Here is a 16476-nt window from a genome sequence, read left to right on the forward strand (position 1 = left end):
GTGTGTTAAATAACAAAACACTGAAATCAGTCTTACCTTTGCATGTAGGGAAAGGAGCTGACCAGCCTTCTATTTCACAGGTCAGACTGGCTTGTCCATCCATCTCATATCCAGCGTTGCACTTATATGTCACAAAATACTTGTACGTATAGGGGGGACGGCCTTCAATCCGAACGGCATTCTCAACAACAGGAGGAGGACATGAGACCACTGCAGACATAAACAAAGAGAGATGTCATTAGCTACTGTTTTGAGGTGAACAATGTGACCCAAGTATATTATTTATTGGTTTTAGACTACTTGAAGCAATAAACAATGTTGTTATAGTCACCCATTTATGAATCCTGCAACTAATCATTTTCTAACAAATAAATAGGGTAGATTCTATTGTAAACCACTTCCTCTGAGCTTAATGTTGCATCATGGTTTTAAGAATAGGCCTACACATTATCCATGTTTTAGACTGCTTGCTTAGCCTGTTTCATGCACATCTGTGGTTATGTTCCATTTTATTAGGCTAGATACTGTGATATTTACACATTTATCTTTCAGAGGAGGTCATCTGGAACATGCTCACGATTGTGTGGTGGAGGAAAAAAGTGGAGCCCATATAGATTTGATCAGTGTAAGCCACATGTTTCAAACTCATTCCATGGAGGGCCGTGTGTCTGCGGGTTTTCACTCCGCCCTTGTACTTGATTGATGAATTAAGATCACTAATTAGTAAGGAACTCCTCTCACCTGGTTGTCTAGGTCTTAATTGAAAGGAAAAACCAAAAACCATCAGACACTAGGCCCTCCATGGAATGAGTTTGACACCCCTGTTGTAAGCAGTTCATGTGAGCAGTTCTATATTTTGTTAACAACCATACTTAGAATTGGAAAAAAGGCAAGCTTTCAACGTACTTTTACACTCAGGTGGAGCTGGCTGGAATTCTCCATTCTCCAAGCAGGTTATGAATTTAGTTCCAACCAGAGTGTAATCCTTCTCACAGCCATATTGCACTACACTTCCATAGTTATACGTCTCTTCAGGTGGGACAACAGGCCCACCGTTGACAATGGTGGGGGGCTTTCCACACTTCACCACTGCAGATTAGAGCACAACCGCAGTTATGATCAGTTATGAAGAGTTTTGATTTAGGCACAAGCACAGAACTGTTAAAGTTATTGTTATTTTCACTTGACATGCTCCTTCAGATAAGGAAAATTTAGTGCGTTGTAAGATTGTCTGTTCAAGGTAGGCGGGGCACGCGTAGACAAGATGGCGTATTGAATAGAAAATCGGTACGAAACACCTCAAGATAAAAACATAATATTCAAAATCAGTAAGTTAGACTAAATATTAGCATTTCATATATTCGCAGTTAATATAATTCAATCTGGATAATAACACAAAACAGATCATAAGGCTAGAGAAATATATCGACAAATATTACATCAACACGCAACACCCAAACATGACTGAAGACAAGCGTGGAGAGCCGATCCCCAAAAGGAAACGCGACTCATCGACTGATACGGATGATATATGCTTTTCACCACTGGGTATGGTAAGTGTGGAAAGCGACCTGTTGGAAGTCGATAAATGACAAATTGGGCATATTAGAATTGGTCAGTAAAGACGTAAAAGAGTTGAAAGCGAGTCTTCAAATGAGTGACGAAAAAGCTTTGGTAATGGAGAAAGAAACCAAAGAATTAAAAGTGACAGTCTCTAAAATGGAAACGAACGTTAGGGAACTAAAAAAGGAGAACAATCTTCTGAGAGAAGCCTTACTAGACATCCAAACTAGATCAATGAGGGAAAATCTAGTACTTACGGGTATTCAGGAAAAGGAGGGAGAAATAACAGAGAATATTATGAAGGACTTCCTGCATACAGCGCTACAAATCCCACTCGAGGCTGTCGATAAAATCCAACTCGAACGTGTACATCGTTTCGGAAAAAGAGGCCAGAAATATGAGCGCCCAATCGTTGCCAAATTTGCTTTTTTTAAGGATAAAGCTATGGTGAAAAGCCTGGGAAAAAGACTTGCTGGCACGAAAATAGGCATGAATGATCAGTTCCCGAGAGAGATTGTAGAAAGGCGCAAAGTTCTGTACCCAATCTTCAAGGAAAACAGATTAAAAGGGAAACGTGTTGCACTAGTGGTGGATAAATTATATATTGACAACCAAATGTTCAGAGACACAAAGACTACTCCATGGCTATTCTAAAAGTTGTAATAGAGGAGTCAAATATTGGAGCACCTGATACTAGCAATGATAGGGATTGTAATATTAAATAACATTTATAGTAAGTATAGTATTTTATAAAAGGATAAAACGATATAACAAGCAGAATAATACATATTTAAATACAAATAATTAGAACATGGCTTTTTTGGCGGGAGGTTGTTGTTTTGGCGGATGGTTGTTGTGGTTGGTCCTGTGTTCTCTCTGGCGTCCTTTCCCCTTTGCGGCAGATGTGGATGGGGGTGCGTTTGCACGCTCGGCCCATTTCTTCCCCAGTCAACCATGTGGTGTGCATTTTTGTGTTTGAAAAGGTGCGGCGTTAAGTGAGTGAGAGGGGAAATGGTTGCATATCCCAGAGCCGACCGGGGGTCTATGAGCAGGGGTACAGAGAGAGAGCTTTCAATTTTGTGTAGATGAAGGATATACATTTTTAAATATAGTATACATCTAATCTAATTTTTCATTGTCCTATCATGATGGAAAGATCCCTAACCCTATAACCTGGACACCCACCTGAGCGACCCATATACCAAAGAGAAGTTCCCATCTCTTTTATGGACCTGCTGTGAATATGCAGCCTAAACAGAGAAATAAATACGGTCAGAGACCTACTTGAGCAGCACCGCCCCCTCAAGGTTCTGAGCCTGCCTGGCAAGGTTGGTCCTACAAAGCCAGAGCCCCCTGATGGGAGAGCATAATATACAAGGAAATTCTCAAAGCTGCTAATGAGAACCTTGAAGACCTTTTACCTAGCCGGTGGGGATTCCGGTGGGGTACGCCCACCCAGGTAGTGGCAGTGCTGGCAACACTGGCTGCAGTAACCCATGGGGAGGGGGTCACACTCGGACAATCAGAGAGGGGGTTTATCATTGTAGCCCAGGTGGCACAAAATAATCAAAGGTCTGACCGCATGGAGATGCTTGGGAAAATGGTTACAACAGGGGATCAGAGTGTTTGTGTCTCAGGTGAAGAGGGTGGATCTGATCTCCATCACCTAGGACTTGACATAGATTAAGTAGATTAATCAAATCTCACATTGTTATCAATTTCTACTCAATCTGCATGCTTTCTCAGTCAGCTTTAACTGTATGTGCACTCGTAAATCAAGTTGTTTCTCGAGGTGGGCTCTGGGATATAACAGCTGTTGAGTATCTGTTTTTATGGTGGACTGTGGAGGAGGGGGGTTGAGTGTGTTGGAGTATGTGAGTATGTGCGTGTGTGCTTGTCTGGCATCTGTTGTGGGGGGGTGGGGATGTTGGGGGGGAGGGTATGGGATGGACCGCGGGAATTATTTGCTAGGATAATAATTGCTTGTCAATGAATTAAATGTAATACAATGGCAATCCGGGTTATATGTTAGAATCCTACGCGTGAACTGCCAACATTATTACGCATATTAATTGATAATGATGGAAAATAGGATATGCATAATAAAATAAAAAAATAGTTATATATATATATATATGAGGTGAAAGCATTGGAAATGCTTTTGGCGGTTAATCTGCTTCTGTTTTGTGGGTGGCACTATGTGCTGTTTTCGATGGATGGGTCCTGGCCTCTCGGGGCCTTAGGGATACGGAGGGACGTGGGTGGGATGCTGATCACTGGGATGACGGCTCAACTTGGGATGGGGAGGGGCTTTAGCGGGGGAATTAGTGGAGAACAATTGAAGGGTTACTCCGTAGCAATGCAAATATCACGGTACAGCTATATGGACACTCAATCATTACGCTATTTTTTTATTGGTAAATTTACAAACATATATAATGATAAATAGACTTGAAACTTGTATCTCATTATGGTGTATGGTGAAATAAGTATAGCCAGTTATAATTGTAATGGCTTAGCTGATAATAACAAAAGAACAACAATATTTACATGGCTCAAAGAGAAGGAATATAATATCTATTGTATACAGGAAACTCATTCAACAATTCGAGATGAAGTAGCGTGGAAAAAAGAATGGGGGGGGAAATATACTTCTCCCATGGGCAAAGAAATTCAAAAGGGGGTGATGATATTAATTAATAGTAATTTCGATCCGAATGTGCAAATTGTACAAATAGATACACAAGGTAGATGGATTATTTTAAATATGTTATTGGACCATAAACAGATATGGCTCATTAACCTTTACGGACCAAATAATGATGATCCACAATTCTTTGACAATATATATAATAAATTATCAAGCCTGCAAGCAACTCAAGACAATATTATTATGGTGGGGGATTATAATACTGTTTTAAATAGCTCAATGGACCGTAAAGGAAATCACACCACAAACAATCACCCACATGCTCTTAAGGAAATTGTGAATGTCATGGATACATTAGAACTAGTAGATATATGGAGGCTTAAATATACTGATCTAGTGAGATATACATGGCGGAGACTGAATCAAGCTAGTCGTCTTGACTTCTTTCTTATCTCATTCTCGTTGGCACCAAAAGTAAAAAAAAGTGTTGATAGGGGACAGAATGTGGTCAGACCATCATATAATAGGCATATACATTACTCTTACTGAATTTCCACGTGGGCGAGGATATTGGAAATTTAATCAAAGCCTATTGGATGATAATTTATTTATAATTAGAACAAAGGAATTTATAACTGAATTTTTCCAACATAACATAGGTACAGCGAATCCCCTTATTGTATGGGACACCTTTAAATGTGCCTTTAGAGGCCATGCAATTCAGTACTCATCTCGAAAACAAAAGCAATTTAGGTTAAAAGAGTTTATACTAAGAAAGGAAATAGAAAGTCTAACAGAACAGATAGATGGCAATAAAAACTGTAACATAGAGGCTCAGAATAAATTAGAGGAAAAACAAAAAGAAATGGAGAAACTTATTCAAGAAAGATCAAGTGTAATATATTATAAAAATAAAGCAAACTGGATGGAATATGGGGAAAAATGCACAAAATTCTTTTTTAATCTTCAACATAGGAATGCTACCAAAAAGAACTTAATGAAACTGGTTACAATTGACGGAGTCACCCATAATTCACCAAATGATATTTTGAAGGAAGAAACAAAGTACTTTAAGCATATGTTTTCTTTTCAGTCACCTCCATCTCCTCTAACTGAAGCTAATTGTAGAGATTTTTTTTCTATTGATAATGTCAAATTAACAGCCACACAGAAAGACTCATGTGAAGGGGAAATTACAGAGGAGGAACTTCTGGATGCAATTAAAGACTTTAAGTCCGGGAAAACTCCAGGGTTGGATGGCATACCAGTCGAGGTATACCAAACCTTTTTTGATATACTAAGAGGACCATTATTAGCATGTTTTAACCACTCCTATGTAAATGGTAGATTATCTGACACTCAAGAAGAAGGACTGATCTCATTATTACTGAAACAGGATACAAGTGGAAAATATAAAGATCCAGTCCATTTACAAAATTGGAGGCCCCTTACACTGCAGTGTTGTGATGCAAAAATCCTAGCAAAATGTATAGCGCATAGAATTAAAAAGGTATTGTCGGATATTATTCATTCTAATCAGACAGGTTTTTTTACATGGAAGATACATTGGAGATAATATAAGGCAAGTATTGGAAACAATAGAACACTATGGAAAATATGGGAAACCAGGCCTGCTATTCATAGCAGACTTCGAAAAGGCATTTGATAAAGTTCGACTGGGGTTTATATATAAATGCCTGGAGCATTTCAATTTTGGAGAATCTCTTATAAAATGGGTCAAAATCATGTATAGTAACCCTAGGTGTAAAATAGTAAATAATGGCTATTTCTCAGAAAGTTTTAAACGGTCAAGAGGAGTGAAACAAGGTTGTCCACTATCGGCATATCTATTTATTGTGGCCATCGAGATGTTAGCTATTAAAATCAGATCCAATAATAATATCAGAGGATTAGAAATACAGGGCTTAAAAACAAAGGTGTCATTGTACGCTGATGATTCATGTTTTTTCTTAAATCCACAACTAGAATCCCTCCACAGCCTCATAGAGGATCTAGATACATTTTCTAACCTCTCTGGATTACAACCAAACTATGACAAATGTACTATATTACGTATTGGATCACTAAAAAATAAAAATGTTACATTACCATGTAGTTTACCAATAAAATGGTCTGATGGTGATGTGGATATACTCGGAATACATATCCCAAAGGAAATAAATGATCTCACTTCAATACATTTTAATAGAAAATTAGCAAAAATAGATAAGATCTTACTACCATGGAAAGGAAAATACCTGTCAATTTGTGGAAAAAAATCACCCTGATTAACTCATTAGTATTATCCCAGTTTACCTATTTGCTTATGGTCTTGCCTACGCCTAGCGAACAGTTTTTTAAATTATATGAGAAAAAAATATTCAATTTTATTTGGAACGGCAAGCCAGACAAAATTAAAAGAGCATATTTATATAATGAATATGAATTCGGAGGACAGAAATTATTAAATATTAAAGCATTAGACCTATCACTAAAAGCTTCAGTCATACAAAAGTTATACTTAAATCCGAACTGGTTCTCAAGCAAATTAGTAAGATTGTCTCACCCAATGTTCAAGAAAGGCCTTTTTCCCTTTATTCAGATTACAACCTCTCACTTTCAGTTATTTGAAAAGGAAATAATCTCCCAAATGTCACTATTTCTAAAACAAGCCATAGAAAGTTGGTTGCAATTTCAATTTAATCCTCCAGAAACAACAGAACAAATAATGCAACAAATATTGTGGTTAAATTCAAATATACTAATTGACAAAAAACCTGTATTTTTTGACAGAATGTTTAAAAAAGGTATAATCTTCGTAAATGATATCATCGGTAGGACCGGTGGAGTTATGATGCACATGCAGCTAACAAAAACATATGGAAATGTCTGCTCTACTCAAAATTACAACCAAATAATTGATGCCTTACCGCAAAAATGGAAGAGGAAAGTGGAAGGGGGGGAAAGTAAGGAACTTGTCTGTCGGCCTTGCATTAAAGAACATAATTGGTTAAGGAAAACTGTGATAAATAAAAAAGTATATCAGTTTCACTTAAGGACCAAAGGATTGACAGCCGTCCCATATAGATTGCAAAATAGTTGGGAAGAGATCTTTGATGTACCGATCCCATGGCATAGTGTTTATGAACTGACACGCAAAACGACACCGGATTCAAAAATTAGAATCTTTCAATTTAAATTATTATATAAAATTCTTGCTACCAATAGAATGTTATTTATATGGGGGATACAATCTTCCCAGCTCTGCAGATTTTGCTGTGAAGAGACGGAATCATTGGATCATTTGTTTTGGTTCTGTCCATTTGTAGCTTGTTTTTGGACACAGGTCCAGGAATGGCTAAAGGATTGCAATATTTACCTGGAACTAACCTTGCAGATAGCATTACTGGGTGATCTGAAAAGTCATAGTCAATCAATCAATAATATAATAATACTTTTAGCAAAACTGTTTATTTTTAATTCACAATCTGTAGAAGCAATGAGAATAGAAAGGTTCAGAACTTTTGTAAAACATCACAGTACGGTTGAAATATATATGGCAAATAGAAATCCTATATGGATGGTGTTAAGAGATAGATGGGAGGTATTGAATAGAGTTGAAGGATGGGACTAATAACAAATAACAACAAATAATAACAAAGATAGCTAATAATGTAAGCATACTGTGTCCATAATAAGTATATAGGTTGTATGTTGGGAGCTTTTGGGAAAGAGCACAGTTAGAAAGATATGGCATATAGAAGCAAACCGGATGGACATCATGAAAATGATCAGAGAGGTTGAGAGTAGAAGAAGTTCAGAAGCAAAAAATTTTTTTTTAAAATAATAATAATATATATATATATAAATATATATATATATATATAATTATTGTAAAATTAACTCTGTCCATAAGGTGTAGATAGTAAGTATAGACCGGAAGTAGAGGCCTGGGCATTGTTGTTCACTAATTTACTCCAAGTAGGGAAAGGATGGTGGGGTTGAAAAGTAATAAAGGGGAGTATATATATAAAAAAATAAAAAATAAACATGGGGGATTGGAAGTGATGCAGACAATTACATTGATAGAAGATACAATCTATCTGCAATATTAAGCTGATCCATTCCCCCCCCCCCAAAAAAAAAAACACATACCTGATCCTTTTCCTTATTGTGAATATAATGGAAAAATAATATTGACATGACAAGTGGTATTGTTATAGGTCTGTATGCCAGTAACAAAAGCAAATTACAAATAACTGTCAGTTCTGCACAAGAAACAAAATACTCCCAAGGTATTAAAAAGCCTACACATTGGTGAGTATGTATTAGAACATTAATTAATAGTACAGCAACAAGTACACAATTGTTGAATGATAACTTGATTTGAAAACAAAAAAAGTTGCCAATTAAATGAATCTCTTCATCAGAAGAATAGTTCTGTGAATTTGACTATTTTCCCACTTATTAGCATGATGCTAATGTTACATCACTAATGTTGGACTGCAATAGCCTATGGTATCTTCCATGATTGATAGTTGTTATCCATGTAGCTCGTCATTCAAAAACAACTTCTGCTGCAACTTACCAAGTACACCTACAACACAGCCTGCTATTAACCCAGTGTTGTCTGTAAATAAATAAGCATACACAGAAGGAAGGAAGGTGACATGAATTTGCAGTGAAGGTGAGTCGTCACTAAATAGCCTAAATACTGCTTGAACCATCAAAGAGAACATCATATACTGTACAACATCGATAGATAGCAACTGAGTGATAGCTAACTGTTGTAACATCATATATAACACCAATAGATAGCAACTAGGTGATAGCTAACTGTTGTAACAACATCATATACAACATCAATAGACAGCAAATAGGTAATAAATATTGGTTGTAACAACATTAGGGATGGGCACAGTTATTCAAATATGAATGAAGTTGTAGACATTTGACAGGGAGCGCAGCAAAGTAGCCTCAATTTTCCTAGCTACTTTAGTTAGCTAGCTGGCTACTGTGGCTAGCTGGCTACTGTAGCTAGCTAGCATAACAATGATTTGATGCAGTCAAGGCAATATAAGAAATCATGATACACAAATTTGTTGCAGCCTTAAATTATCTAACTAGCGCGAGTCGGTTTGGCTACTTTCTCCCTCTCCCTCTGTGCCACACAGACTGTCAGATCGCAGCACACCTGGTTCTCTCTCGAGTCACGCGAGCAAGTCTCCATTGACGTAAACAAAAATAACATTCTTTAAAACATGTATTTCGACTATCCGGATATCCGAAAAAATATGATATTATTTGAATACTGAAATAATTTCAAATGCCCATCCTTACATCATATACAACACCAATAGATAGCAACTGGGGCATAGCTTACCGCTGGGCTTCGGGGATTGATCAGTGGGACCAGGTACTCTTCTACATAAAGAAGTGATATTTGGGTTAACACACACAGGAAACTGACGTTAGATAAAACAAATCAAAAGAATGTAGTGAAAGAATGAGGTGGTGTTGGTGGTAGTGCTCGGCGATATGGAAAAAAATATCCATATTGCGATGCATTTCCTGAATTTATGTGATAACGATCAATAGAACAATAAGTTAATAACAATGTGTAACTGTTTTTTACAAAATATTTTTATTATCATCAATCTTTAAACTACTAGTTTGATGGTTGAAGCCATCAATTGTCCGATTAACAAATCACCCATATTAGCAAAAATGTCATTTCAAACTTCACATTTCTCTAGTAAAGACTACTTTTCGTAATGAACGATATCAGCAAAATACCTGCGATAAGTGATCGGTATGGTGGGTGTAGAGAATTAAGTTTATCATTCCAGATCTAGTTAGTGGCATGGCACACTGGTGAACAAACTAGTGTTCCATTTCAACACATCCAATAGTTTATTTCCATGTTAGAGGTAGGCCAAGAGCTCACATAACTCAAGATAGGGTTCAGCCGTTTGTGAGGACAGAGTGATGATTACTTCATGCATTTGATATGGGTTGTTTTTCTCCATGACTACTTGACATGTACTTTGTTACATATTCAGATCACAATCTATCCTTTGTTTCAGGTGAAGGAGAGTCTGATGGAGAAAAGCCACCATAAACTACCACTGGATGCCAATCAGATTACATTTGAATGTATAATTCAAGTGTCAATGAAAGTTTAGACAAGCATATCACTTTGGACACAACTTACTAGGGGAATGTAGTGAGCATATTAGGCTGAGTATACTTCACAGAACCAATGATGATTCTGCACCTCAGCCACAGACTATGACATGTAACTTGGTGTTGAGGTCCTTCCAAAGCCTCAGACAGACACCACTGGGTTATTGTATTACCACAAAGGATCAAAGGTTAGGCTAATACAATGAGTTAAGGTGTTAGGTGCAAAGTGTTAGCATAATATCTTCTCTCTATCAACACTAAAACATGTGAATTCAGGTCATTCAGCTGTACAACAGGCACTCTCTGATTTCCTGTAGGTTAGGTAATGCTATGGAGAAGAACATGAGGGGTCAGAAGCAAAGCCACTGCTAGGCTATATACAGTATACTGAGTGTACAAAACATTGAGTTGCACCCCCTTTTGCCCTCAGCATAGATTCTACAAGCTGTCGAAAGCGTTCCACAAGGATGCTGGTCCATGTTGACTCCAATGCTTCCCACAGTTGTGTCAAGTTGGCTGGTGGACCATTCTTGATACACATGGGAAACTGTTGAGCGTGAAAACGCAGTTGCGTCTGGCACCTACTACCATACCCCATTCGAAAGGCACTTAAATTAATGTGTCTTGCCAATTCACCATCTGAATTGCACACTTACACAATCTATGTCTCAAGGCTTAAAAATCCTTCTTTAACCGGTCTCCTCCCCTTCATCTACACTGATTGAAGTGGATTTAACAGGTGACATCAATAAGGGATCCCATCTAGTACCAGGTCAGACCCCCCGTTGCCTCCAGAACAGCCTGAATTCTTCGGGGCATTCAACAAGGTGTCGGAAACATTTCACAGGGATGTTGTTCCATGACGACGCGATGGCATCTCGCAGTTGCTGCAGATTGGACGGCGGTACATTCATGCTGCGAACAGCCCGTTCCATTTCATCCCAAGGATGCTCTATTGGGTTGAGGTTTGGGGAATGCTCAGGCCACTCAAGTGAACTGAACTCGTCATGTTTCAGGCAATGTTTTTCCACTCCTCAATTGTCCAGTGTTGGTGATCACGTGCCCACTTGAACCTCCTCTTCTTGTTTTTAGCTGATAGCAGTGAAACCCGGTGTGGTCTCCTGATGCAATAGCCCATCCCTGACCAGGATCGACGAGTTGTGCGTTCCGAGATGCCGTTCTGCACACCACTGTTGTACTGTTTCATTATTTGCCTGTTTATGGCCTGCATGTTAGCTTGCACGATTCTTGCCATTCTCCTTCGACCTCCCTCATCAACAAGCTGTTTTCGCCCACAGGACTGCCGCTGACTGGATGTTTTTTTGCTTTTCCCACCATTCTCGGTAAACCCTAGACACTGTCGTGCGTGAAAAGCCCAGTGTGTGAAAAGCCCGGCTGCTGTTTCTTAGAGATACTGGATCCGGCGTGCCTGGCACTGATGATCATACAACGCTCAGTCACATAGGTCACTCGTTTAGCCCATTCTAATGTTCAATTAAACAGTCACTGAATGCCTCGATATCTGATTTATATAGCAAGCCATGGCCACGTGACTCACTGTCTGTAGGAGCGATCCTTTTTCGTGAACGGGTGGTGTACCTAATAAACTGACTGAGTATATACACTTGAAGTCGGAAGTTTACATACACTTAGGTTGGAGTCATTAAAACTTGTTTTTCAACTACTCCACAAATGTCTTGTTAACAAACTATAGTTTTGGCAAGTTGGTTAGGACAACTACTTTGTGCATGACAAGTAATTTTTCCAACAATTGTTTACAGACAGATTATTTCACTTATAATTCACTGTATCACAATTCCAGTGGGTCAGAAGTTTACATATACTAAGTTCATTGTGCCTTTAAACAGCTTGGAAAATTCCAGAAAATGATGTCATGGCTTTAGAAGCTTCTGATAGGCTAATGGACATAATTTGAGTCAATTGGAGGTGTACCTGTGGATGTATTTCAAGGCCTACCTTCAAACGCAGTGACTCTTTGCTTGACATCATGGGAAAATCAAAAGAAATCAGCCAAGACATCAGAAAAAGAATAGTAGACCTCCACAAGTCTGCTTCATCCTTGGGAGCAATTTACAAACACATGAAGGTACCACGTTCATCTGCACAAGCAATAGTACGCAAGTATAAACACCATGGGACCACACAGCCATCATACCGCTCAGGAATGAGACGCGTTCTGTCTCCTAGAGATGAACGTACTTTGGTGCGAAAAGTGCAAATCGATCCCAGAACAACAGCAAAGGACCTTGCAAAGATGCTGGAGGAAACACGTACAAAAGTATATATATCCACAGTAAAACAAGTCCTATAATCAACATAACCTGAAAGGCCGCTCAGCAAGGAAGAAGTCACTGCTCCAAAACCGGCAACAAAAAAAAAACTGACTACGGTTTGCAACTGCACATGGGAACAAAGATCGTACTTTTTGGAGAAATGTCCTTTGGTCTGATGAAACAAAAATAGAACTGTTTGGCCATAATGACCATCGTTATGTTTGGAGGAAAAAGGCGGGAGCTTGTAAGCGGAAGAACACTATCCCAACCGTGAGGCACGGGGGTGGCAGCATCATGTTGTGGGGGTGCTTTGCTGCAGGAGGGACTGGTGCACTTCACAAAATAGATGGCATGAGGAAGGAAAATTATGTGGATATATTGAAGCAACATCTCAAGACATCAGTCAGGAAGTTAAAGCTTCCAAAGTTGTGGCAAAATGGCTTAAGGACAACAAAGTCAAGGTATTGGAGTGGCCATCACAAAGCCCTGACCTCAAATCGTATAGAAGATTTGTGTGCAGAACTGAAAAGGCGTGTACGAGCAAGGAGGCCTACAAACCTGACTCAGTTACACCAGCTCTGTCAGGAGGAATGGGCCAAAATTCACCCAACTTATTGTGGGAAGCTTGTGGAAGGCTACCCGAAACGTTTGACCCAAGTTAAACAATTTAAAGGCAATGCTACCAAATACTAATTGAGTGCATGTAAACTTCTGACCCACTGGGAATGTGATGAAAGAAATAAAAGCTGAAATAAAGAATTCTCTACTATTATTCTGACATTTCACATTCTTAAAATAAAGTGGTGATCCTAACTGACCTAAAAGAGGGAATGTTTACTAGGATTAAATGTCAGGAATTGTGAAAAACTGAGTTTAAATGTATTTGGCTAAGGTGTATGTAAATTTCCGACTTCAACTGTGTGTGTGTGTGTGTGTGTGTGTGATATATATATATAAATAAATAAATAAATAACATTAGATTAGGATTGTGCCAAGCAGTATCAAAATGCTCTTAACGTGGACTATGGTTCTCTTTGTAGTAGCTGCAGTAGTGGTAGTGGGGGGCTTTGTTGTAGTCAGAAGGGCTATAAAGACATTACATATAATTAGGCCACTAACTATTCTTGTCCGGTCTGTCAAAACACTTTACTGTTGTGATCCCTCAAATGCTTTAGTCAGCCAGTGTGGTCTGAGGAGTAGAATGGTGTTGGACCAGACAGCTAGTCAATCACTCATAACATGTAAAAAGGGAAAATAAATACTTGAGGTTGCTATGCACAGGCATGTATATGGTGAAAAATAACAATTAGCATGAACATTAACACACACACACCATATTTTCTTATCAAAAAGGCCTCAATGTGTTTATATGAGTTCAGGTCAATTCCATTAAAAATGCCAGTTTGCTGACACATTGGTCCTCTGTTCCTACACACCAAATGATGCACAAACTATCTGAGCTAAAATATAGGCTAAAGTGTGTTAAATAACAAACACTGAAATCAGTCTTACCTTTGCATGTAGGGAAAGGAGCTGACCAGCCTTCTATTTCACAGGTCAGACTGGCTTGTCCCTCCATCTCATATCCAGCGTTGCACTTCTATGTCACAAAAGACAGAACGGCATTCTCAATAACAGGAGGAGGACATGAGACCACTGCAGACATAAACAAAGAGAGATGTCATTAGCTACTGTTGAGGTGAACAATGTGACCCAAGTATATTATTTATTGGTTTTAGACTACTTGAAGCAATAAACAATGTTGTTATAGTCACCCATTTATGAATCCTGCAACTAATCATTATCTAACAAATAAATAGGGTAGATTCTATTGTAAACCACTTCCTCTGAGCTTAATGTTGCATCATGGTTTTTAGAATAGGCCTACATATTATACAGTGGGGAAAAAAAGTATTTAGTCAGCTACCAATTGTGCAAGTTCTCCCACTTAAAAAGATGAGAGAGGCCTGTAATTTTCATCATAGGTACACGTCAACTATGACAGACAAAATGAGGAAAAAAAATCCAGAAAATCACATTGTAGGATTTTTTATGAATTTATTTGCAAATTATGATGGAAAATAAGTATTTGGTCAATAACAAAAGTTTCTCAATACTTTGTTATATACCCTTTGTTGGCAATGACACAGGTCAAACGTTTTCTGTAAGTCTTCACAAGGTTTTCACACACTGTTGCTGGTATTTTGGCCCATTCCTCCATGCAGATCTCCTCTAGAGCAGTGATGTTTTGGGGCTGTCGCTGGGCAACACTGACTTTCAACTCCCTCCAAAGATTTTCTATGGGGTTGAGATCTGGAGACTGGCTAGGCCACTCCAGGACCTTGAAATGCTTCTTACGAAGCCACTCCTTCGTTGCCCGGGCGGTGTGTTTGGGATCATTGTCATGCTGAAAGACCCAGCCACGTTTCATCTTCAATGCCCTTGCTGATGGAAGGAGGTTTTCACTCAAAATCACATGATACATGGCCCCATTCATTCTTTCCTTTACACGGATCAGTCGTCCTGGTCCCTTGGCAGAAAAACAGCCCCAAAGCATGATGTTTCCACCCCCATGCTTCACAGTAGGTATGGTGTTCTTTGGATGCAACTCAGCATTCTTTGTCCTCCAAACACGACAAGTTCTATTTTGGTTTCATCTGACCATATGACATATGACATTCTCCCAATCCTCTTCTGGATCATCCAAATGCACTCTAGCAAACTTCAGACGGGCCTGGACATGCACTGGCTTAAGCAGGGGGACACGTCTGCACTGCAGGATTTGAGTCCAAGGCGGCGTAGTGTGTTACTGATGGTAGGCTTTGTTACTTTGGTCCCAGCTCTCTGCAGGTCATTCACTAGGTCCCCCCGTGTGGTTCTGGGATTTTTGCTCACCGTTCTTGTGATCATTTTGACCCCACGGGGTGAGATCTTGCGTGGAGCCCCAGATCGAGGGAGATTATCAGTGGTCTTGTATGTCTTCCATTTCCTAATAATTGCTCCCACAGTTGATTTCTTCAAACCAAGGTGCTTACCTATTGCAGATTCAGTCTTCCCAGCCTGGTGCAGGTCTACAATTTTGTTTCTGGTGTCCTTTGACAGCTCTTTGGTCTTGGCCATAGTGGAGTTTGGAGTGTGACTGTTTGAGGTTGTGGACAGGTGTTTTTTATACTGATAATAAGTTCAAACAGGTGCCATTAATACAGGTAACAAGTGGAGGACAGAGGAGCCTCTTAAAGAAGAAGTTACAGGTCTGTGAGAGCCAAAAATCTTGCTTGTTTGTAGGTGACCAAATACTTATTTTCCACCATAATTTGCAAATAAATTCATTAAAAATCCTACAATGTGATTTTCTTGATTTTTTTTTCTCAATTTGTCTGTCATAGTTGACGTGTACCTATGATGAAAATTTCAGGCCTCTCTCATCTTTTTAAGTGGGAGAACTTGCACAATTGGTGGCTGACTAAATTCTTTTTTTCCCCCACTGTACATGTTTTAGACTAGACATTAACAAAATGGAGTTAATGTTAATGACCAAGGTGAACAAATACAGGAGACAACACCGTCAATTCAACCCATAAACTGTAGTAGTGTAAGCTTCAAACCACCGTCTGTAGACAGAGAGATGCAAAGAAATAGGATTCTGATCCCTCAAATGCTTTAGTCAGCCAGTGTGGTCTGAGGAGTAGAATGGTGTTGGACCAGATAGCTAGTCAATCACTCATAACATGTAAAAATGGAAAATAAATACTTGAGGTTGCTATGCACAGGCATGTATATGGT

At 38.9% G+C, this 16476-nt stretch overlaps 1 protein-coding gene across 12 annotated transcripts in view; it reads right to left on the reverse strand.

Moving 5' to 3' along the window:
* The window catches only part of LOC121538007 (complement receptor type 1), a 137256-nt gene that overhangs the window by 85899 nt on the left and 34881 nt on the right, over positions 1-16476 (reverse strand). For 4 of the 12 annotated variants that reach the window (XM_045207045.1, XM_045207043.1, XM_045207047.1 and 1 more), the window contains one exon: positions 14266-14349. The exons of 3 other annotated variants lie outside the window; for them this stretch is intronic. In XM_045207045.1, coding sequence (XP_045062980.1) covers positions 14294-14349 — 56 coding nt within the window. In that variant the 3' untranslated portion in view covers positions 14266-14293. Of the gene's footprint in view, positions 1-139; positions 214-1002; positions 1090-8331; positions 8844-9596; positions 9638-14205; positions 14350-16476 lie in introns of those variants that run through there. 5 more of the 12 variants (XR_006657380.1, XR_006657377.1, XR_006657379.1 and 2 more) reach the window with 5 other exon arrangements.

The sequence above is a fragment of the Coregonus clupeaformis genome, chromosome 24 (genome assembly GCF_020615455.1).
Source record: "Coregonus clupeaformis isolate EN_2021a chromosome 24, ASM2061545v1, whole genome shotgun sequence".
Lineage (NCBI taxonomy): Eukaryota > Metazoa > Chordata > Actinopteri > Salmoniformes > Salmonidae > Coregonus > Coregonus clupeaformis.